At 47.8% G+C, this 22,888-nt stretch overlaps 2 protein-coding genes across 10 annotated transcripts in view; one reads left to right on the top strand and one right to left on the bottom strand.

The window, feature by feature from the left end:
* The window catches only part of ASH1L (ASH1 like histone lysine methyltransferase), a 197,625-nt gene extending 186,321 nt beyond the window's left edge, over positions 1-11,304 (bottom strand). For 6 of the 7 annotated variants that reach the window (XR_007148040.1, XM_047839909.1, XM_047839910.1 and 3 more), the window contains exon 1: positions 10,631-10,888. The gene's annotated coding sequence lies outside the window, so the exon portion shown is untranslated. Of the gene's footprint in view, positions 1-10,630; positions 10,889-11,230 lie in introns of those variants that run through there. The other variant, XM_047839911.1, reaches the window with a different exon arrangement.
* Positions 11,305-11,570: 266 nt separating this feature from the next.
* Positions 11,571-22,888, top strand: part of DAP3 (death associated protein 3) — a 32,292-nt gene continuing 20,974 nt past the window's right edge. The window contains exons 1-2 of one of the 3 annotated variants that reach the window (XM_047839952.1): positions 11,614-11,786; positions 21,131-21,318. In XM_047839952.1, coding sequence (XP_047695908.1) covers positions 21,275-21,318 — 44 coding nt within the window. In that variant the 5' untranslated portion in view covers positions 11,614-11,786; positions 21,131-21,274. Of the gene's footprint in view, positions 11,787-21,130; positions 21,319-22,888 lie in introns of all 3 variants that reach the window. The other 2 variants (XM_047839951.1, XM_047839949.1) reach the window with 2 other exon arrangements.

Raw genomic sequence — 22,888 nt, 5'->3', positions numbered from 1 at the left:
AAAAAGTTAAAAAAAATAGATCCCAAATCCATCTCCCTGAAAATACCCTCGTTCAACTCACAGTCATCTCTTAACTCAAATATCACAACGGCTTAAATGGTCACTCTGGTTATATCACTCTTGCTTTTCAAAGTGTATACATTAGATCAAGTTATCTCCCTACTCAAAACCTCCCAACAGGTTCCTATCAAATCTAAAATAAAACCTACACACTTGGTCAAGTTTTTTAAGTGTCTACATTATATAGCCCCGACTACCTCTTCTACCTATTTCCTATCATTCACTCCCACCTTGTTTACGCTGTGCTAGCTCTTTCTCTTTTCTTTTTAATGTTTATTTATTTTTGAGAGAGATAGAGACAAACACAGAGCATGAGCAGGGGAGGGGCAGAGAGGCAGACACAGAATGGGAAGCAGGCTCCAGGCTCTGAGCCGTCAGCACAGAGCCCGACGCGGGGCTCAAAACAACAAACCGGGAGATCATGACCTGAGCCAGTCAGACGCTTAACCAACTGAGCCACCCAGGCACCCCTCTTCTTTCTTTTTAAATTTTTTTTTATGTATTTTTGAGAAAGCGCAAGCAGGAGAGGGGCGGGGGGACAGAGGATCCGAAGCGGGCTCCGTACGGACAACAGGGAGCCCAATGCGAGGCTCAAACTCACCAACCATGAGATCTTGACCCGAGCTGAAGTCGGACACTCAACTGAGCCCCTCAGGCAGCCCTAGCCCTTTAGTTCTTAAACACACCAAACACACTACTGCCTCAGGGCTTATGCTCGTGCCCCAGACAGCTACATGGGGGTCTCACATCACACAGGTCTCTACTCAAGTATCACTGCCTCAAGGGACTTCCCCAACCATTCCCCATCTCCTTACTTTATTTTCCTTTATAACACCTAACATGAAAATGCTGTAACATCACACCCATTTGTTTAACATCTATCTTACTAGAAAGTGAGCACCATGAAAGCAGTTTTTTTTTTTTTATAAAATTTTTTTTTTCAACGTTTATTTATTTTTGGGACAGAGAGAGACAGAGCATGAACGGGGGAGGGGCAGAGAGAGAGGGAGACACAGAATCGGAAACAGGTTCCAGGCTCTGAGCCATCAGCCCAGAGCCCGACGCGGGGCTCGAACTCACGGACCGCGAGATCGTGACCTGGCTGAAGTCGGACGCTTAACCGACTACGCCACCCAGGCGCCCTAGTTTTTTTTTTTAAGTGTTCTCTATACCCATGTGCGGCTTGAACTCAAGACCCCGAGATCAAGAGTCAAATGCTCTACCAACTGAGCCAACAAGTTGTCCCTGAAAGCAATGACTTTTACTTTTATTCACTGCTGTATCCCCGGGGCTTAACACAGTATCTGATATGATGTAAGTATACAATTAATACTTACAGAATGAAAGAATATGTATTCTTTGTTAGAAATGCTGGTTTCAGTTTTTATTTGACTCTGAATGGAAGACTTAAGCCACTGAAATCCCAGAGGACTAAATGTCCAATGGACTGCCTGGATAAAACACAGACACACAATAAGGATCCTCAAGAGGAAGAGATTTTTTTCCTAGACCTGACTTGCCCTGGCATAAAATAATCATACCCCAAGACATTCTTTCAGAAATCTCCACTACACCTTGCTTGAACCACATGTACTATGATGGGAGCAGCACATATTACAGCAGTACTGATCTTATTCTGGAAAAGGAAAGTTAAAATATCCAAGGACCTTATTTTGTTCATTCATCACCGTATCCTAGTGCCTGGCACACAATAAGCACTCACTAACTATACGTTGGTCCTGTTTCTGAATGAAATTAGGTGGTTTAGTGAAAACAATGGGTTCTGCTTTAGAAGGATACACTGGCCTCCTAAAGAAACAAAGTGCTGGTCAGCTTTAAGAAGAGAATTGTCCTAACTAAACCCAGTTCAGTTCAAAGACTTAAGGCTCTCTGCCCCAAAACCTTCACACTTCAGTGAAGATATATTCCTGTGCACTATAGAGAGAATCCTTGACTTGGTAAGAAGCAGCAGCCAAACACAAAGCCTAGTCTGGGGGTGCCTGGCTGGCTCGGTCAGTAGAGCATGCGACCTCTAATCTTGGGGTTCGAAGTTCGAGTCCAACATTGGGTGGAAATTACTTAAAAATAAAATCTTAAAAAAAAAAAAAAAAGCCTCGCCTGGAGTTAAGTGGGAAAATATAAAAGTAGAATCCATACGTAAGGAAAATAAGATAAACTGAGAATTAGAAAAAAACACGTATACATGTAAGGAAGTTGTTTAATACACGTTCAAAAACGTGTTTTGCATAGTCTTACCTCCTATAGGCAATACACATAAGGGAGGTCATTTGCTTTGCCAGAAAAATTTCTCTTTTCAGGAAATAAATAAGAGAAATTAATACTAACAGCAAATCTACATTATGCACCTGCTGTACGACATAGATTACGCTAAGCACTTTACACACATTACCTAGTACAATCTTTCAACAATCCTATGCTGTAAGTATTATCGTCATCTTACAGTCAAGAAAACCAAGGACTGTAAGTGTTTTGCTAAAGATTACACAGTAAGTAGCAAACTGGGATCTGAGCCTAGTCAATCCGATTTCTGAGTCCATGATCTTAATCACTATTTGGGATTTTCAACAAATTGAAGGGAAATATACCAATGTGTAGCTGGAAGACTTGTTCATTATTAAGAAAAGCAATTATACAATTTTTTTTATTTGGCTGGACATATAATCAACGCTTGATTAAAATGCTGAACAAGTATATTCTAGTAAAAGTTTCCAAGTAACTAAAACATAATTATTTTCTTGACTTTAATCTTTGTTAGAAATTAACAGTAATAATATAGTACTATTTTGTCTAGGCAGAGTGTACAGAACACGGCTCCATCTTCATTTTGCTGATGACCTCTAAGCACAAAACCCAACCTAACACAGTACTGGAGACACAAGAAGTCATAGGAGACTAGGTGGAAAGTATACTGATCCAAATTACAGTCCCTGGAACTCACTCTGCTATGTTATTTCCATTTTCACGTCTTTGCAGATGTCTTTCCTGCCGAGAGCACCCCCTCTAAGCCTTACTGAATAACTCATATTTACCCTTTAAGACCTGGTTCCTCCCCCTTGCACGAAGCTATCCTTAACCTTTCCTCACCCTCCACAGATCTAATAACTTTCTCCCTTCTCTACCTGGGAGAAATGTATCACACTGCATATTGTAATTTGTTAACAAGATGTTCCTCTTTCTAGATTCACTACTTTGAGGCAGAAAAAAAAGTCTTCTCTTCTCCCAACACCTAAATACAGAAATGGAAATGAAATAAGCACTGAAAAATGTTGGTTGAATGACAGATGAACAGAAAGAGTACTTGTTAAACAGAATTAAACCTTGGCTTTATCTACAGTTTTGTAATTTTTTTCCCTTAAACACACACACAAAATTAACTTAAATATCTCCCTTTTGGGGCACCTGGGTGGCTCAGTCAGTTAAGCATCTGACTTCTGATTTCCACTCAGGTCATGATCTCACGGTTTGTGAGTTCAAGCCCCACATCAGGCTCTTTGCTGACATTGCAGAGCCTGCTGAGGATTCTCTCTCAAAACAAACAAACTTAAAAAATCTCTCCCTGTAGTTTCAAAGTGATTGCTCTTTTTTTTTTTTTTTTTAATTTTTTTTTTTTTAACGTTTATTCATTTTTGAGACAGAGAGAGAGCATGAATGGGGGAAGGTCAGAGAGAGAGGGAGACACAGAATCTGAAACAGGCTCCAGGCTCTGAGCTGTCAGCACAGAGCCTGACGCGGGGCTCAAACTCATGGACCACAAGATCATGAGCTGAGCCGAAGTCGGACGTCCAACTGACTGAGCCACCCAGGTCCCCCAACTGCTCTTTTTTCTTTAATGTGCTTCTATGTCTAAATTTTAACTTCCCAACGTATGTGATCACTTAGCCTGATGTAAACTATACTTGAGATTTACATCCTCCAATCTTCTCTGAAGACCTTTATACTATAGTACTGTTCACTCACTAATTACTATACATGATTGATTCACTCCATTTTCTCAGCTGTCAGCTGTTTCTTCTTCCGAAGACAATCATATATATGTATATGAAACATATATATATATGAAACATATATATATATATATATGTTTAGTTATTTTGAGAGAGAGAGAGAGAGAGAGAGAGAGCGCACACACATGCGAGCAGGGAAGGGACAGAGAGAGAGAGAGAGGGAGAGAGAGGGAGGGAGAGAATCCCAAGCAGGCTCCACACTGTCATACAGAGCCCAACTCAAGGCTCAAACTCACAAACCACTGAGATCATGACCTGAGCCAAAAGAGTCAGACACTTAACTGACCGAGCCACTCAGGCCCCCCTCAAAGATAATCTTTTAAATTCTCTCCATTCAAAGAATGGAGGCTTCTTATATTAGTAAACACTTAAATTCTGGTGCTTTCATTTTCAGCAGTGCTGAATTTTAGGAAACCTTATTAGGGGCACCTGGGTGGCTCAGTTGGTTTAGCGTTTGAATTCAGCTCAGGTCATGATTTCGGGGTTTGGGAGTTCAAGCCCCACATCAGCCTCACCACTGGGGGGTGCAGAGCCTGCTAGGGATTCTCTCTCTCTCCCTCTGCCCCTTCCCCACTTGCTCTCCCTCTCTCTCTCTCTCTCTCAAAAATAACTTAAAAAAAAGAAACCTTACCATAAGTAATGTGTCCTCCATATTCTAAATAGTATCATTTATACTAAGAAGCCAACAATATAGTTACTTTCTAATCTAACAAAAGTCCACCTGTGGTATCAGGCCAAATAAAACTGAATGAGAAGAATGACTTAATGTCAAGTGTGGAAAAGATAGAAAAAAATGTAAAGCAAGATTACATCAAAGATTAATGATTTATTTCCTATGGGACTATAACATAAGATGTAACAACAGATAAGTTAACCAAAGTTTCACTAGAGATAGCATTCACTTTCATAATTATCACTGTTGGTGTTTTATAGAAGGCTAAATTTTACTTTACTCACAACCACTTCAAATCTCAACACTTTGATTTATCTTCCTAACAGGAATATTTACTTTCTTTTTCTACAGTGTTTCTACTCATCATGATTATTATGCTCCGTACCATGATTCCTATTGAACAACTGAAGCAATGGTATGGACTTTCAAATGTCCACAATCAGAATTTCAAAATTCAAAATAATGTTATTTTATACTCTTTAAGTCGGATTTTAGACCAATTCCGGCTCCTGTTCAACATTACCAGTTATCATTGGATTTCTTTGCAGTAATTGGGTCCAGTTAGAAAATCAAGAACACAAAAACATTTTTTAGTGTCTTGTCACTATGACTTAAAAAAAAAAAAAGACTACAAGAGACACATTATTTCTCACTTTGTACATTAGGAAAAAGCTGATAAGCTTTTCTGGCAAACAGAAACTGTTCACGCATTTTTCAATGCAAACATCTAAAAGCAGTGAGGTGAATTCTACGCCATTCATTTCTAATAGTTTGCAGAGGGAATCACAACTGACAGGTAAAAGAGATTAGAAGTAGTTTAACTCCACTTATCAGATACTTTTATTTAAAAAGTTATATAAACCTAACTACGAAGAAATAATTCCCCATTTAAGTGTAAAAAGAACGCACACACTGAAGTATTTATGGACGAAATGATATAATATCTGAAAGGTTTGTTTCAAAATAAACAAAGCGGGGAAGAAGGCAGAGAGGTCGCAGATGGGGACAGTGTGATAGCTAGGTACGGGTTACCTACCTACGGGTTGCAGCTGGATGTTGAGTACATAAGGACTCACTACATTAATTCTCTTTATTTTTGTTATGTTTGAAACTTCCTATATTTAAAAAATGAATCAAATAAAATGGGAAAAGGTACACATACAACCCTGTCATCAACTTGCATATGTCTAAATGTCCAAATGACTAAAAACTATGATGAAAAGCAGGGGCACCTGGGTGGCTCAGTCAGTTCAGCATCTGACTCTTGATTTCAGCTCAGGTGATAATCCCAGATAATCCCAGGACTGAGCCCTGTGTCTGACTCCATGCAAAGCGTGGAGCCTGCTTAAGGTTCTCTCTCTCTCTAAAAAAAATAAATAAAAACAATGAGAAGCAAAACCAATTAATGCTAAAATAAAATGTTATAGATTAGATGTTCAGTGAAAATAGATGTTCAATGAAAGCAATACAACTCTTGAAAAAACAAGGTTATCAAATTTCTGTCATCTCTTAAATCCATAATTATGTTGTGTCAACCTCACACTGCCATTAACCACCCCCGATGTAGCAGTCACTAAAATACTCATTTCTAAAACATGAAATGTAAGATTGACAGTTATCACTAAGAAGACAAATCGTTAACTATGAAAAAGCTAACCTCCCCACACAAAATATAAACAAAAAAATTTTCAAGAAATTTGAAGAAATAAATAATTTGAAAAAACTAGCAAAACATCTCAAAATAAAACAAAAATTACTTTCATTTCCCTCTTTTTATGGCAGCCAGGTTTAAGGTATGTCATCCCTCAGGGCACCTGTGTGGCTCAGTCTGGTTAAGTGTCCAACTTCAGCTCAGGTCATGATATCCTAGTTCATGGGTTCGAGCCCCGTGTCAGGCTCTGTGTCGACAGCTCAGAGCCTGGAGCCTGCTTCAGATTCTGTGTGTGTGTGTGTGTGTGTGTGTGTGTGTGTGTGTGTGTGTGTGTGTCTGCCCCTCCCCCACTCACGTTTTGTCTCTCTCTCTCAAAAATAAATAAACATTAAAAAAAAAGAGATATGTTACGCTTCTGGAAGGGCTGGCATAAAGTGGACTTCACAGCAGACATCAGTAAGACTATATGCACCTTTAAAAATCTCAGGCAGCAATATGAAATTTTTAACCAGAGATGCATCACCCACACATATGGTAAAACTTCTCTACTGTGTACAGCCAGATCATGTTGGCAGGACTGAACACGGTCACTTATTCGTGAGGTATGGAAGACAACGACTAAAACCTCAAATGGTCCTGCGAGAGTGCAAAGACACAATGCCTAGCAAGACACAGGGAAGTCACGCTCCATATTTCAGAACACAGCTCAAGACTATGCCGTGAAGACTGCTTTCATTTCTTGATCCTCAAAGATCCTGAATAATCTGCAATTATTACAAGCATTATTTTTTAAATTACAAACTATCTCATACGTATAAGACTAAATACATATTGAACTATATGCACAGATTAACAAGACACAAACGTATGTAATGTTATTTTGAAAACCCACAATCTACTACCCAAGTTAAAAATCAGAGAAAATATTAAACTCCTCACAAATCTACACAACACACAGGCCATGACAATGAAGAGAAGGGATAATCAAACCACTTTTCTCCAGACCTTTCCTTACCTTACCAAGTTCTGTGATCTGTGCTATCCAAACACTCTCTGAATTTCTTGTTCTTTTAAAAATTCAGTAATTATTTAAAAAGGGGGGGGGGGCGAGAGGCACCTGGGTGGCTCAGTCGGTTAAGTGTCCAGTTCATGATATCCTAGTTCATGGGCTCAAGCCCCGCGTCAGGCTCTGTGCTGACAGCTCAGAGCTTGGAGCCTGCTTCAGATTCTGCATCTCCCTCTCTCTCTGCCCATCCCCCCCCCCCCTCTCTCTCTCTCTCAAAAATAAACATCAAAAACATTTTTTAAAAATTCAGTAATTATTTTAAATTTCCAATACTCAATTCACGGGCAGTCTATCAAATAGCTACTGCATTTTACCCCAGAAGCTTCTTGGCCTTTCGTCTAAGACCAAGTGCATTTTTTCCCCAGTAAGTGTTTTCTGGATGCATGAATACCCACAAATGACATTAAGACCTTTGTTACAAACTCACTACAGAAATACATCGGAAACAAGATAAGGAATACGACCCAAGTACGCCTGGTTTTCAAACCAGAGAGCCTTTGGCCAAGAACACCAGGTGATACCAAAACACGCTCGATAGCTACAAAGTCCCGCAGACAGCAGGAAGACTACCGCTTCCTGCGAATTAGTGATGGCAAAAACTCTGCAATTAAGTCACGAATCCTCAACTTCTGGGAACATTCCTCCCTCCTCCTCGCCCTTTGGAAAGCCACCACCATCATACCATCCTTCGCTTCAACTGCACGAATCTCTTCAAGGACTGAGGGCACGTTATTACTCACCTTTGTGTCTCCTACGTAGAATTAAGTCAATGTTTGTTACAAGTAAGATAAACTCCAAGGAATGAGCTTCAAAAGCCTCAGACCCAAGGCACAACTGGGAAGAGAGGAGTTTAAGAATAAAAAGGTAATGAAAAAAATAAAGCTATGTATTTTTGTCGACGTATTTTCTTACCACCTAATTCAGAATCCTCTACGAACACTGCAAAAATGAGTTTGTAAAGAATAAAATGAAAAGACACGACCTGAAAGCTCTCCTCACTCGCAGCATGCTCAATCAAAAACTGTCACACAATCTGTCACCTTAAACTCACACCAACATCTTCATCTCCAAACAAAGCTCGGTTTTAAAAGGGCTTCAAATGAGACCTAAGTATAAAAAGGTTCTACTTCGTCACAATTTAAGTTCCCGACGTGGTGTGCATAGTGTGACTGCACTTCCGCTCATTTAACAGTCGGGGTCCGTCATCAAATTCTCAGCAGGATATGCGACCCCAGAAAACTTTAGAGACCTGCTAGTCTAGCATATCGAAAACATGCTACTTTCCAGACATAGAGCCAGCTCGCTTAGGTTCAAGAGTTTTCCCCCTCGTATTCACTGGGGGGGCCCTTACTGCAAAATCTGCATTTGGAAGACCTCCCTCAGCCCAACCCCAAAGTTCCAAACTCCACGGGCACGCACAGCAGCGACTCCCAGATCCCCGAAACAGTGAGTTCACGAATGCCAGAAGAAAATGCGAAGCCAGGCACCCGGCGTCGCAAGCTTGCCACCCTTTCGGGCGAGAGCCTTCCGTAGGAAAATGCCCGGATGTCTAACTTCCCTGCAAACCGAACAGACTTTTCAGGGAAGTTTTTGGGTCTCAGCTCCACGCTGGTCTGTCTGCCTGGCCGGCCCCCAACACCTCCGGCGGTCCAGGCAAGCCCGCTCAGAGGCAGCCAGGCTGTGTCCACAGGGTCACTGAGTCCCACCCCAAGACCGGGAGCGTTTACCGAGGAATTCTTCGGTAAACACCCGCTGAGCCTGGGAAGGAAGCTCCTTCTGCCTAGATCGAGTCGAGCCGTCAGCCCCCAGACGGCGACCCCGACACAAGCCCAGGCCACGAAAGCCTGAAGTGTCACGAACGCCCTGCTCCCTCCATAAGCCAGGACCCCGGTCCCGGGCGCCCGCTGCGCACAGCCCTCCGGGCCGCACGCCCTACGCTCCGCGCGCCCCAGGTCCACCGGACGCCAGCGGCCACACACGCCCCGCTTCCCAGCGCGGCGGGGCCCGCGCCCAAGCCCTCCGCGGGCAAGCAGCCGCGCGCCTGGAGCCACAGTCCCAGCGTCGCCACCACGGGAAAGCGTGACCTTGCAGGAGCATCTCTTTCTGCCTCGACTTCCTACTTTACGCGACGGGAGAAAACACCTTCCCCACCATCTTCCCCGAGGGGCAGCATCACAAAGGAACAGAGAAAGTACGGCGAGGACCAGGGAAGCTTCACTCCGCGCGACGTGCTACTGCCACCTCGGGCCAGCGGAAAGCCCCCCCTTCTCGGTACCCTCGCAGCAGACACGGCGGGTGTTCGCGCTGACGCCGTCCCCCCTGCTCAGACGACCACAGGCGGCCCCGGCAGGTCCGTCCCACCCCCGGCCCCGCGGGCACGTGTGGGGCCGCGTAAAAAACCCCGCCACGGCTCCTCCTTCCCGAGCCCCGACGCGCTCCCGATTTCTGCCACAGACACGCACATCCGCCCGACGGGGCCACCCCGAATTTCGTCTCGAAAAGAAGGTGACTTGAAGGGGAACTCCGTGACCCCGCCACGAGCACCAGCAGGGTCTTCCGGAACGCGTTCCCACCCTCCTGCCCTGCGCACACACGCCGCCACAGCCGCTGCACCCCGGAACACCACCTGCCTCCCAGACCCCGCACAAACTACCCGGGCACAGTCCTCAAACTTACGACCCGGGGAGGAGGGGGGGGGGGTCTCCCGCTCGTTCCCACGCACCGCCGAGCGCCTCAGGGGCACCGCGGCCCCGGCCCCGCCCGCAAGCGACCCTCCGCAGAGCCCCCTCTCCCGCCGCGGACGCCGACCCGACGGGGGGGTGGGGGGATGCTCCCGTCGCGCCTCCCCGACGCGCCAACTAACCTGTCAGGGGCGCAGCCGACTCCGCCTCCCCGCGCCGACTTTCCCGCCCCCTCCCCCCCAGGCCCGGAGCCCGCCCGTCAGGGACACCCCTTCCCCCCCCCCCACCCCCGCCCCCCGCCGGGAGGGACTTCCCGGTCCGCTCAGGATCCCCTGCCTCGCGCCCCTCCCCCACCCCGCCCGCCGCTCTCCCGGAGGTCCAGGTCCGGGAGGTGACAGTGGCTCCCGGGCCGCCGGGGGCCGCGCCGCTCCGGGAGCACTTAGGCCCGAGGCCTCCGCAGGCGGTTGTGCTCACCGTGTCAGAGGCCGAGGCCGAGCGAGATGAGAGTGCAGGGAAGTGGGGAAGGGGGGCGGCCGCCAGCAGGCTCCTCCGCTTCCCCGGGTCCGCGGCGGATCCCTGCCGCCTGTCAGGAGGCGGCCGGCGGGGGAGCGGACTGGCGGAGACGCGAGAGAGGAGAAGGGAAAGGCGTGGGGCCGAGCGGGGGCCACCGAGGGGAGGCGGTCCCGCAACCGAGACGGGGATCGTCTCCCCCTCCGCAAAGCGAACCCAAAATGGCGGCGGGAGCGGCGGCGGCAGAGCGGCGGCGGCGGCGGCGGCGGCTGCTCGGGAGGGAGGGCGGGCGCGAGCGAAGGGCGCCTCGTGCCCCCCCACCTCCCCTCCCAGGCCCTCCCCGCGGCCCCTCCCGCCCCCGACTCGGGCGGCGGAGCGCGCACGCCCGCCCGCACGCGCCGGACGGGCTCCGGGCTCGTCGCTCGCTCTCCCACCAACCCCCGCCTTCGGCCGCCTGGCGCGCCCGCCGGCCCGTCCGCGCTCGCTCGGGGGCGCCCGCTCGCACGGCCCCCCGCTCCCCCTCGGCCCCTGTCAGGACGGTCGGGCGCGGGCCCTCACGCGTACCTTCGGCGGCGCGAGCCCCGGCCTCCTCCTCCACCGCCTCTTCTTTCCTCCCCCCCCTTCCCCGCCCCCACGGCCACCAACCGCCGCCACGGCCGCCGCCGCCGCCGCCTCCTCCGCCCCCCCACATGCCCTCCGCCCCTCGCGCGTGCGCCTCCCACAATCCCCCCCGCCGGACCGTTCCATTCGCGCCGCCGCGGGCGCGGGGCGGGGGGGTGCGGGCGGCGCGGCGGCGGGGCTGCCGGGAGGGCCGCGATCACCCGAGGGGCGGGCGGAGGCCCGGGGCGACTCACCTCCCCGGCCGCCGCGCCGCGCCGCCCGGGCTCGCCTCCGCCGGCCGCCGACGGGCCCCGGTGGGCGCGTCCGGGGCGGCCCAGCTCCCCTCCGCCGGCAGGCGGTTGGAGGCCGCGGCGGCTGCGCGGTGAGCCGCTTCCTGCCGGACGGCCGGAGCTCGCCGGTCGGCTGCGGGAGGCGCGGAGCGTGCGGGTCGGCGTCGGCGGAGGCCTGGTGCGCCCCTCGGGCGGCAAGGAGCCGGTGCCGGGGCTTGAGCCCCCTCGAGGTAGGGAGCGAGGCCGGGAGGGCCGGCGGGCTCCGCGCCGCGGACCGGCGCCGGGGGGGGGGGGGGGGGGAGCCCGCGCCGCGGTCTCCTGGCTCTCTTTGTGTTTTTCTTTCTAAAGCCGGGCTGGATTTCTTGGGTTTCACGGCGCCGTCCGTACGCTTGAGGTTCCGGGGCGCTTTTACGCTTTCCTCTCGGGTGGACGATGCATCCTCACCCTCGTTAGGCAGCTGGAGGGTGGAGAATGACGAAACCGCGTCCTTCTGGTTCAGTGCCGGACTCGATCCCCCCTGTCCGCCGTGTCCTTGAGAAAGTAGTTTTTCTTCGTTATCAAAAAGAAAGGAAAGCCTGGACGTAAAGATTAGTGGACTCCAAGTCGGCCTTCGGCGTTGGCGTCTGAACTAGAAGACTATACGTGAGGTAGGATTAGCCCCTGGGCACAGGGCAGGTGGAGAGCCTTCCGCTACCGTTCACGGCCCTGGCGATGCAGGTCAGGTTTGGGGGTGTAGCGGGCAGTGTGTGTCCTGTCCCCTCGCGTCCTTAATAAAACAAGGCAAAACGAGGCCTGACACACTCCTCAGACTTCTGCGCCAGCGTTTACTTTTTCTTAATGATTGAACCGGGGAGAACTATGGATTGACTGACTTTGAAAACCCAAAGTGTGCCTACTCTGGGAGTTCTCAGTCTCCTCCATAGGGTAAAGCAGAATCGATTAGGGGAGGGATCACCTGCGTTCCCCTTCGCTCCACGTGCGTGGACTTGCAGGGACCTAGGGACCCCTGTGAAAATCACTCTGCTAGATTTCCCCCTTGCTACATTTCAGTGTATGGGTTGGGTTTTGTTTGCTTTTTTTTTTTTTTTTTTTTTCCTCTCAAAGTAAAGAGGAAATCGGCTTTCATTACCTCGCTATATACTAGCCTTTCCTAACCACCTGAAGTCCTATCTCGGGAACCCATTCAGGTGTACTTTGATCTTTCTTTAATTGTGTCACGTATGCAAATGTGTTACCCCGCCAGCATTTTAAATCGGATGGCTGGGAGGAGGCCTAACACTTCTTTTGTATTTTATAGCCCTAGTACTAAGTGAGTCATGGAAATGTTGAAAGAATGCTCAAAACGAAAAGTCTCTGGAGCAGAAGAGTGAGCATTTGTGGGATTCCTTGTATGGAGAACACGTGCTCCCGCTTCTTAAACAGCACTTTGAGATAGATCATCTTAACCCCCATTTTACAGATGGGAAGCCTGAGGCTCAGAGGAGTCTAGTAACTTAACCTTTAGGTTTCACTCCGCCTGTCTTAAAAACCTTTTTCAGGGACTCTTGATCTCAGCTCAGGTCTCGATCTCAGGGTCGTGAGTTCAAGGCCCTGCCTTGGGCTCCGTGCTGGGCCCGAAGCCTAAATTTTACAAAAGCCAAAACAACAACCACAAAAAAGACCTTTTCATTATACCACATTGTCTTTGCAGTAAACATTTGTCATCACCGACATAATTACATATTCTACCAAGAAAAGGTACTTAATGTTATTCCCCCGACACCGGTGCGCGAGGAAAGTTACTTACGGTGGCTGCCTCCATCTTGCTTTCATGAATTGTCAGCTAAGTATCGACAAGACAGTACTCTGTTACTTGTGTATGCCCCAGTGCCTACCAAGATATGTCAGGTGTTCAGTCAAATGACCTTTTTGAACGAAGGAAACCTGAGTTCCTTGAACCAAGGAAGGTATGGAAGACAGAATAACGGTTCCCCCAAAGATGCCCACATCCCAGTCCCTGGAACCCGTGGATATGTTTGTTATGTGGCGAGAGGGAATTAAGTTTGCTAATCAGCTAACCTTGAAACAGGGAGATTATCCTGGATTATCCGGTAGGCCCGCCGTAATTACAAGAGTTCGGAAAAGACGGCAGAGGGACACAGTAGGGTCAATGTCTGCATGCTGCTCTGTGACAAAGGGTTGGCCAGCTGTCGCAGCTTTGAAGATGGAAGAGCAGCCTCTCTGAACTGGAGCCCCCGGAAGGAACACAACCCTCCACACGCTTGGCTTTTGGACTTCCAACCCACAGAACTCTGAGGTGACAAATGTGTTGTTTTATGCCACTAAATTTGTGGAGATTTGTCACAGCAGCAGTAGGAAGCTCCTATGGAAAGGGGAGGGAGCCAAATCGTGATTAAGCTCCAGAAGACCTCCTTGGATTGTGGATTTACGCTTTAATGCAAATGAGGGTGTGGCTCCACCTGAAACTGTGCCCTAAGCAAAGTGACGGGCACTGGACAAAGCTGCCTACATTTCCAGTATCTCCCTGCTGGTCTGTTTCTGGGGACAGTCCTCGAGCTTAGGTGGGCCGCTGGGTTCTAGGCTGGTGCTGCACGGCAGCTGTCTTAGCTAAGCTCTTCAGATTCGCCTACTGGAACAGAAGTAAGTAAACATTTATTTCATGCTGCTTCCTTGCTGCGCTGTTGGCTAAATGCAGTTTACGTGAGCAGGAGGGGCGCCTGGGGGACTCAGTCGGTTAAGCATCCGGCTTGAGTTCGTGGGTTCGAGCCCCGCGTCGGACTCTGTGCTGACAGCTCAGAGCCTGGAGCCTGCTTCCCATTCTGTGTCTCCCTCTCTCTCTGCCCCTCCCCTGCTCACACTGTCTCTATCTCTCAAAAATAAATAAATGTAGACAAGCAGGAAAACTTCTTCACTATATACTTTAAAATAAGGTTTCAAGTGTTAAAAATTTAAAGATAAAACTTAACTGGAATGTCATCACGATTGACTTCACATTTGACAAGTTAAGAGTCAGTGCTATATAAGCATAATAGTCTGTAAATCATTTTCTGTTTAAAAAGGGAAGAACTCTGAAATTTGGGGGGTGGGGGTACTGAGATTTTAAACTCATGCTTCAGGTGATGGATTGCCTTTTAGCAAACTGGAAGTTGACCCACCAGGCTGCATGGGTGCAAAGCCCAGTACTTCTCCTTGGCTGTGAAACTTGGGTAGAGACTTCATAACACAGTGTAGATTTCCATACTACCTTCTAGAAGCTCTCCGTTTTAGAAATGGGGGAACAGATGCACAAAGTTTAAGTGGCTCAAGGTCACACAGCTGTTAAGTAGGAGAGCTGGGATTCAGATTTCATCACTTAGATTCTGGGGTCCCTGCTTTTAACCTTTTTGCCATACTTGCCACGCTGTTTTCTTTGTAAATTGGACATACTACCTACGTCATAGGATTGTTGTAAAGGTAAAAGGAGTTAATTCACATAAAGCACTTAGAACAGTGCCTGACTTCTAGGGAGTGTTCGTAATAGGTTAGCTATTGCTATCGTTGGAGCCCTAGATATTTTTCTGCTGTGCTTTAGTCGCCGGAAGAAAGGAAGTACCAAAGCGGTGCTCCTTGCTTCCACCTTTACCCGCACAGCCCTTTTATCTTCTGTACGTCAGGACTGTCACTGCTCTTAACTTGGTGAAAGTTAAATGACGAGAGGGGGCAGAGTCTGGAAAACACACTCGAGTGCCCTTGTCCTACAGATAGGAAACTTGGTCTCAGAGAGAAGAAAAAAACTAGAGTCCCACAAGCTTACCACAACGTTATTTTTTCCTGTAGAAAATGTTACCTGGAAGGTATTCATCTGAGAAACCAAAGGGCTTGTCAGACAGTCTGAAGGTAGACTGGGGTGTGGTGTTGGGGTAAGGACCCGCTATTTTTAACTATTTATCTTGAGCCCTGCTCTCACACGGTTTGATGCACAGCAGTATAATTCATGCAGAAAATTGTGTGTTAGCTTTTAAGAATTCACTCAGGGTTTGTTGATTTCATTTTACAAAATTTACTCTGCCTGGATGATAGCAGTGGTTCAGATTCAAAAAGTGCAAAAGACACCACTCGCTTTTCCTGCCCCCATAGGAACCTATTTCCTCTCCTTGAAAGCAACCGGTATTATCAATTTTTGTATGTCCTTCAAAATATGTACCTTTTTACGAGCAAATTGTGTATACGTTTTCCCCCTTTTACGCAGACAGTAGCTAACTATATACACTGTTCTGTGCTTTTTCCCCACTTAGTGTGTGTCGGACATTTTTGCTCATTAGTTTGCAGAGAGCTGCTAGGTGGTTTTGTTTTTAATCGGCCGCATGCTGTTCCATTGTATGGGGATGTACGGGGGCAGATACTTAATTCTTTCCTTTAATATCAGAAGCAGGGTTGCAGTTGAATAATCTCATATACACAGCAATCTCTTGTTATCATGTTACTGTAAAAATGGTTTTGCTTAGGTCTCATAAAAAATGGTTTCTAACATGGACACGTTAGTGAGGTTTGGACAGTTTTTACTACGTAAACAATATTGCCAATATTGCTTATTGCTAATAACATTACAAATAAATATCAAGAAAAGAAAGTTACCTACAACATTAGCACCTCAATAGATCGGATTATTTTTTCTATGTCTTTTTCCTTAAGTCTTTATGTGTTTCTACTTGAGAACAATAATCTAAATCTACAGATGGGTTGAGATCAATGTAGGTATACCACTGAGCCCGAAAATCCTGGGGTGTTAAGGCTGGACATGCGTCTTCACAGAACACGCCTCGTGTGGGGGCGTCTGGGTGGCTCAGCCAGTTAAGCATCTGGCTTTGGCTCAGGTCACGATCTCATGGTTTGTGGGTTTGAGCCCCGCAACAGGTCAGCATGAGCCCCACTTTGGGTAAAAAAAACAAACAAAAACACAAGCCCCATGTTTCTTCTCTCTCTCTCTCTCTCTCTCTCTCTCTCTCTCTCTCTGTCTCTCTCTCTCTCTCTCAGCCCCTGGTGGGATCCTCACTCTCCCTCTCTCTGCCCCTTGCTCACTTGCGCCCCCCCCCCCCCCAATCCCCTCTCTCTCAAAGAAAAGAAAAAAGAAAACTCTGATGTGTCATGAGTCTGGGGTCCATTCCTTGAGGAATTTTGCAGGTGCGGGTATTAAGGAAGATCCAGAGTGTCCCCTGGCCCGGGAAGCAATCGTGATCCCTCCCCCTTCCCATCCTTTGCTTCTGCATCAGGAGAGTTCGTGTCATTGCATCAGCCCTCGCCCCCCTGTCGTTTGGGGACCGAGTGCGCGCTGCGGCAAACTGGGGCCTGTGGGAGTTTGTCGTCGTCGTCAGCGTCTCGAAGAAACTCCTCTACTTCTGTAGCCCCAGTGCCCCTCGAAGGGTCCACACATGGGGAAATAGACCCGATGAGGATTACGGAAGGCAGCATGACAGGTTCTGTGTTTTCTAACAAATTACAAAACCAGTGATGTTAGTCTTAATGAACCAGAGTTTTCCTGGAGGATTCGAGACTTAGAACAATCTTTCTCAACTTCAGTACTCTCTGTTGATGTTTGAGGCTGGGTGATGTGTGGTGCGAGCCTGTCCTGCACATTCCAGGATGGTTAGCAAGGTCCCTGGTCCCTCGTCTCTGCTCATTAGACGTCCTCCCCCTCCCCCCCCAAGCTGTGACAACCAAAAATGCTTCCGGACATTACTAAACGTACCCCAGGGGGCAAAATTGCCCCAGTTGAGAGACACTCGTTTGGAAAAAGAATTGCTGATTGGCAGGAAATCAGTCTAGCTTGGGTGGAGCAAAGTCATGGCAGAGTATCCTTTCTGTCTGAATTCCTAGCGTGGGAGGTCACAGTAATGCCATTATGCATATCACGTCTTCATTGAAGGAAGGCGTTTGACAGTCTCCTTATGACACACGTACTGCCTGTCTCCTTGGCGGGACAGCCGTACCCAGAGGCCCCGCCCTCAGTAGGTCGGCATTCCCTCAGCCGGGACATCTGCGTGGCACTCCTCGCTCCCACTTGCACAGTGGAACCAGCTGGGGAGCTTTAAAAACTGCCAGCGTCTAAGTGTCCCTACAGGCGGTTGTGCTTTAGTTGGTCTGAGATACGGTCTGGGCATCGGGCATTTGCAGCGCAGGCAGACCCGGTTTGGCTGCGCTCCCACGGCCGGCCCGGTGCTACACACGGAAGGTTTGCGGGAACCTACGGGGAGCGCGTCTGTCGGCGCCGTGTTTCCAGCTGCGTTCGCTCACTTCCTGTCTCTGTGCCACGTTGTGGTGATTGTCACGGTATCTAGCCCTTTTCCAGGAGTATATTTTTGTGGTGATCCGCGACGAGTGACGTTTGGCGTTACTGCTGTGATGGTGTGGGGGCCACCACGAGCGGTGAGCGATGCCCTGTAAGACGGTGAACTTGACAGATGCTCCGCCGATGGCCTGCCCCGTCTCTCTCCCTTCCTCAGCTGCTCTGTTCCCTGAGACGCGGCAGCAGTGACATTAGGCCGATCACTGACCTACAACGGCGCTGAGTGTGCAGTGAAAGGCAGAGTCTCGCGCCCGTCGCTTGAAATTGGAAGCTGGCGGCGATTCGGCTCAGGGGGGAAGGCGCGTCCGAAGCCCAGATACACTGAACGCTTAGGCCTCCCGCACCCGACGCTTGGCCAAGTTGTGAACGCGAGGGAAGGTTCCTGAAGGAAATGAGAAGTGCTGTTCCAGGGAACACGCGGATGACGAGAAAGCTAAACAGCCTTACTGCCGATGGGGAGAAAGTCTGAGTGGTCCGGACGGAGCATCACACGCACCACGTCCCCGGTCCAGAGCAAGGCCCACACCGTCTTCGTTCTGCAGAGGCCGTGCGAGGGCAGGAGGCCGCACGGGTGCGGCGAGACGCTGGCTGAGGCTGGTCCTGAGGTCTCGGGAAAGAAGCCGCCTGCGCAACACAGAAGCGCAGGGAGAAGCATCCGGAGCCGATGCAGAAGCCGCGGCAAGTTCTCCGGAAGATCCAGCTGAGAGAATTCACCAGGGTGGCCACGCTCACCAACAGATCCTCAGTGTGGACCAGACAGTCTCACGTTGGAAGGGGACGCCGTCCAGGACTCTCGTGGCCAGACGGGACAAGTCAGGGCCCGGTTCCCAAGCTTCGAAGGACGGGCCGACTCTTGTCAGGGGCTAACGCGGCTGGTGACTGTAAGCTGAAGCTCCTTGACCTTTCCCAAATTCCTGGGGCCTGTAAGGACTTGGGTAAATCTTGGGGCACCTGGGGCGCACAATCAGTTCAGTGTCCAACTCTTGGTTTCTGCTCAGATCATTATCTCACAGTTCATGAGTTCAAGCCCTACGTTGGGCTCTTTGGTGGCAGCACAGAGCCTGCTTGGACTCCCGCTCTCACTTCCCCTCCCCTGCTCACACCGTCTCTGTCTCTCTCTCTCAAAAATAAGTAAGTAAGTAAATAAATAAATAAATAAATAAATAAATACTTAAAAAAAAGAATTTCGCTAAATCTACTCTGTGCTCTAGGAATGGAACAACAAAGCCTGGAGGACAGCACATCTGTTTACAACGTGGGTGACTGAATGTCTTAAGTCCGCTGTTGAGACCTACCCAGAGAAAAGATCCCTTTCCACATGCTGTCACTCATTAAAGATGAATGAATCTTGGTAGTTCTGCTCGTCTAAAACTTTTTTACGTGGAGGCTACAAACACTACAAACGGTTACCACTTGCAACTATTTATGTGGCTCAAGGTCTCCAATATTGTGTGTACAAAATAAAAGCTGAATTTTATTTGATGCTGAAACTAATAAACTTTTGGGGCACCTGGATGGCTCAGTTGGTTGAGCGTCCTGCTTAGGTCATGATCTCATGGTTTGTGGGTTCGAGCCCCACGTCGGGCTCTGTGCTGACAGCTCGGAGCCTGGAACCTGCTTCAGATTCTGTGTCTCCCTCTCTCTGCCCCTCCCCTGCTCGTGCTCTGTCTGTCTGTCTCTCAGAAATAAATAAACATTAGAAAAAGTTTTCTTTAATCTAAAAAAACTGCAGCTTGGTTTTGTAATTTGTAAAAAATTCCAGTACAGTTAACATGCAGTGTTACATTAGTTTCGCACGTATGGTACAGTGATTCGAGAATCCTGTACATGCTTCGGTGCTCATCATAAGTGGACTTTTTTTTTTAATGTTTAGTTTTGAGAGAGAGCATGAGTGGAGGACGGGCAGAGAGAGGGAGACACAGAATCCGAAGCAGGCTCCGCACTGTCAGCACAGAGCCTGATGTGGGGCTCCACCTACTGAGCCACCCAGGCGCCCCCATGATCAGTGAACTCTTAATCCCCTTCCCCCTTTTGTCCCCTTCCCCCCACCCATCTCCCCTCTAGTAGCCATCAGTGTGTTCTCTGTAATTAAGAGTCCCGTTTTTTGGTTTGTCTCTGTTTTCTTTGTTTCTTGCGCATACGAGTGAGACCCTACGGTATTTGTTTTTCTCTGACTGACTTATTTCACTTAGCATTGCACCCCCTATCTAGATCCATCCGTGTTGTGGTGAGTGGCAAGATGTCGTGATTTTGTGGCTGAGTGATATTCCTTTGTATGTGTATATAGCTTCTTTATCCATTCGTCCATCAGCTGCTTCCATAATACGGCTGTCGTAAATACTGCAGTAAACGTAGGGGTGCGTGTATCTTTTTGAATAGTGTTTTTGTATCCTTTTGGTAAATACTCCATGCTGGAATTAGTGGGTCCTATGATAATTCTATTTTTTATTTTTTAAGGAACCTCTGTACTGTTGGCCATAGCGGCTGCACCAGCTTGCATTGCCACCAACAGTACACAAGTGTTCCTTTTTCCTCCACATCCTCGACAACACTTGCTGTTTCTTATGTTTGCGGTTTTTGCCATTCTGACAGATGTGACACATTGTGGTTTTGATTGCATTTCCTTGATGATGAGTGATGTTGAACTTCTTTTCATGTGTCTCTTGGTGATCTGGATGTCTTCTTTGAAGAAATGTCTGTTCACGTCTTCTGCACTCTTAATTGGATTATCATTATTGCTATTATTTCGATGTCAAGTTGTAGGAGTTCTTTATATATTTTGGATACTTACCCTTTATTGGGCATGTCGTTTACAAGTATTTTCTCCCATTCAGTAGGTTGTCTTTTAGTTTTATTGATTGTTTCCTTTGTTGTGCAGAAGCTTTTTATTTTGATGAAGACCCAATAGTTTAATTTTGTTTTTGTTGCCCTTGCCTCAGGAGACATATCTAGAAAAATGACAGAGAAATTATTGCCTGTGCTCTCTTCTAGGATTTTTATGGTTTCGGGTCTCACACTTAGGACTTTAATCCGTTTTGAGTTTATTTTTGGTGTATGGTGCAAGAAAATGTTCCATAAATTCTGATTTAGAATTTTATCCAAACTATTTCTAGTTCTCGCCGGTTAACTTTATAACTAAATGTGTAAGACGGTATACTTATGAAAATTTTTATGAAATAAAGATATCTACAAACTGAAGTAAGGTTCAATATTAATAAAAGCGACTTTGATAATTACTTTTTCTTTGCTAAGATCAAGATCAACAAATAGCTGCACAAATGAGTGACTGAGGCCACCGAGGAAGAAATCTGACATAGTAATAAGAATGTAGCTCTTAAGTCCGACAACCCTGTCTGCATCCAGGATTCTCCGTTTGTCAACACCACCGTGGTTTCCATGTATCACAACAACTGTGACTTTGCAGCTCCTCCCACAAAGAGGTAAACTCCGCTTCTCACCCTTTGTGTCTGATCTGGCCTATGATGGGCTGCAACAGAATGGGACAGATGGCCGGTTCTGAGCCAGGTTTGAAGAGGTCTTCAGTGTTTGGCTCTCTCGGACCTTTGCCACCCGTGACAAGTCAGACAGTTCTGGGGTGAGAGACGGTGTGGAGCACAGTTGGTCATCCCAGCTGAGGCCAACCGTGACCAGCCAACCAACCCCAGAGCATGAGGACCCCCACCGGCGATAGCCACACCTGGTCCAGAACAGGAACCAACCAGCCTGCAGCTGGAGCCTTGTCAACAGTAATAACGGGTCCTTGGCCGAGGCCACTGCGTCCGGGGCGGTCTGTTGGGCAGCAACAGCTGGTACGCTGCTCGAGAAGGGCGCTGTCCCGGTGAGGTGACAGAAGCACGCGGTGCCTGTCGCGCTCAGTCTGACGCGTACTCCGTGTGTGTCGGTTTCTGCTGCTGCTGCTTCAATAGGGCCGAGTAGCAGTGTGTTTTGGTAAATGGCTTTATTAAGATTCACAACCCATGACAGTCAGGATCCTTAAAGTGCACAGTTCAGTGGTTTTTGATGTAGTCACACAGTTGTGTCATCATTACCACGACCTGGTCTTAGAACACCCTTGTCACTCCGTTCTCCCCTCTCCCGGCCCCCGGCAACCACTGATCTCATTCACTGTGTCAGTAGATGTACCTGTTGTGGACACTTTTTATGCAGTATAATTGGAACGTAGTACACAGCTGGTCTTTTGTAACCGTTTTCCTTTATTTAAAGATTCACCCGTGTTGTAGCATTTATAAGAACTTCGTTTATCGTGATTACTGAATAATATTCCATTGCATGGCTACACCACACTTGGTTGTTATCCATTTATTGGTTGATGGACATCTGGATTGTTCCCACATTTCGCCTATTAGGAAAAATGCTGCTGTGAGCATCTGTGAACAAGTTTTTGTGTGCACACACGTTTCCATAGGCCCTGGATGTATGGTGGAATTGCCAGGTCATGTGGTAGCTGCGTGTTTAATCTTTCCAGGAGCTGTCAAACTGTTTTCCAGAGTAGTTGGTTCCATCTTACAACCCCACCAGCGATGTAGGAGGATTCTAGTTTTTCTGCATTCTCCCCAACACCGTCTGTTCTTTGGATTTTAAAGCGTATCACATTATGTTTTTAATTCGCATTTTCCTAATGACTTATGGTGTTAAACACCTTTTCAAGTGCTTCTTGGCCATTGTATATCTTCTTGGGAGAAATGCCTGTTGAAATCCTTTGTCTGTTTTTGAGTTTGGTTGTCTTTGTTGAGTTGTAAAGAGTTCTTTGTATATTATGGATACAAGTCCTTTATCAGATATGATTTGCAAATATTTTCTTCCATTCTGGAGTTTGTCTTTTATTTTCTTCATGGTATCCTTTGAAGCAGAAATTCTTACTTTTGATAAAGTCCAAGTATGTATTTTTATTTTTGTCACTAAGTGATACAAGGTCACAAAGATTTATTCCTATGTTTTCTTATTTTTTTTTTAATTTTTTTAATGTTTTATTTATTTTTGAGACCCAGA

The sequence above is a fragment of the Prionailurus viverrinus genome, chromosome F1 (genome assembly GCF_022837055.1).
Source record: "Prionailurus viverrinus isolate Anna chromosome F1, UM_Priviv_1.0, whole genome shotgun sequence".
Classification (NCBI taxonomy): domain Eukaryota; kingdom Metazoa; phylum Chordata; class Mammalia; order Carnivora; family Felidae; genus Prionailurus; species Prionailurus viverrinus.
The sequence above is the reverse complement of the archived record's forward strand: the minus strand, read 5'-3'. Positions and strand labels throughout refer to the sequence as shown.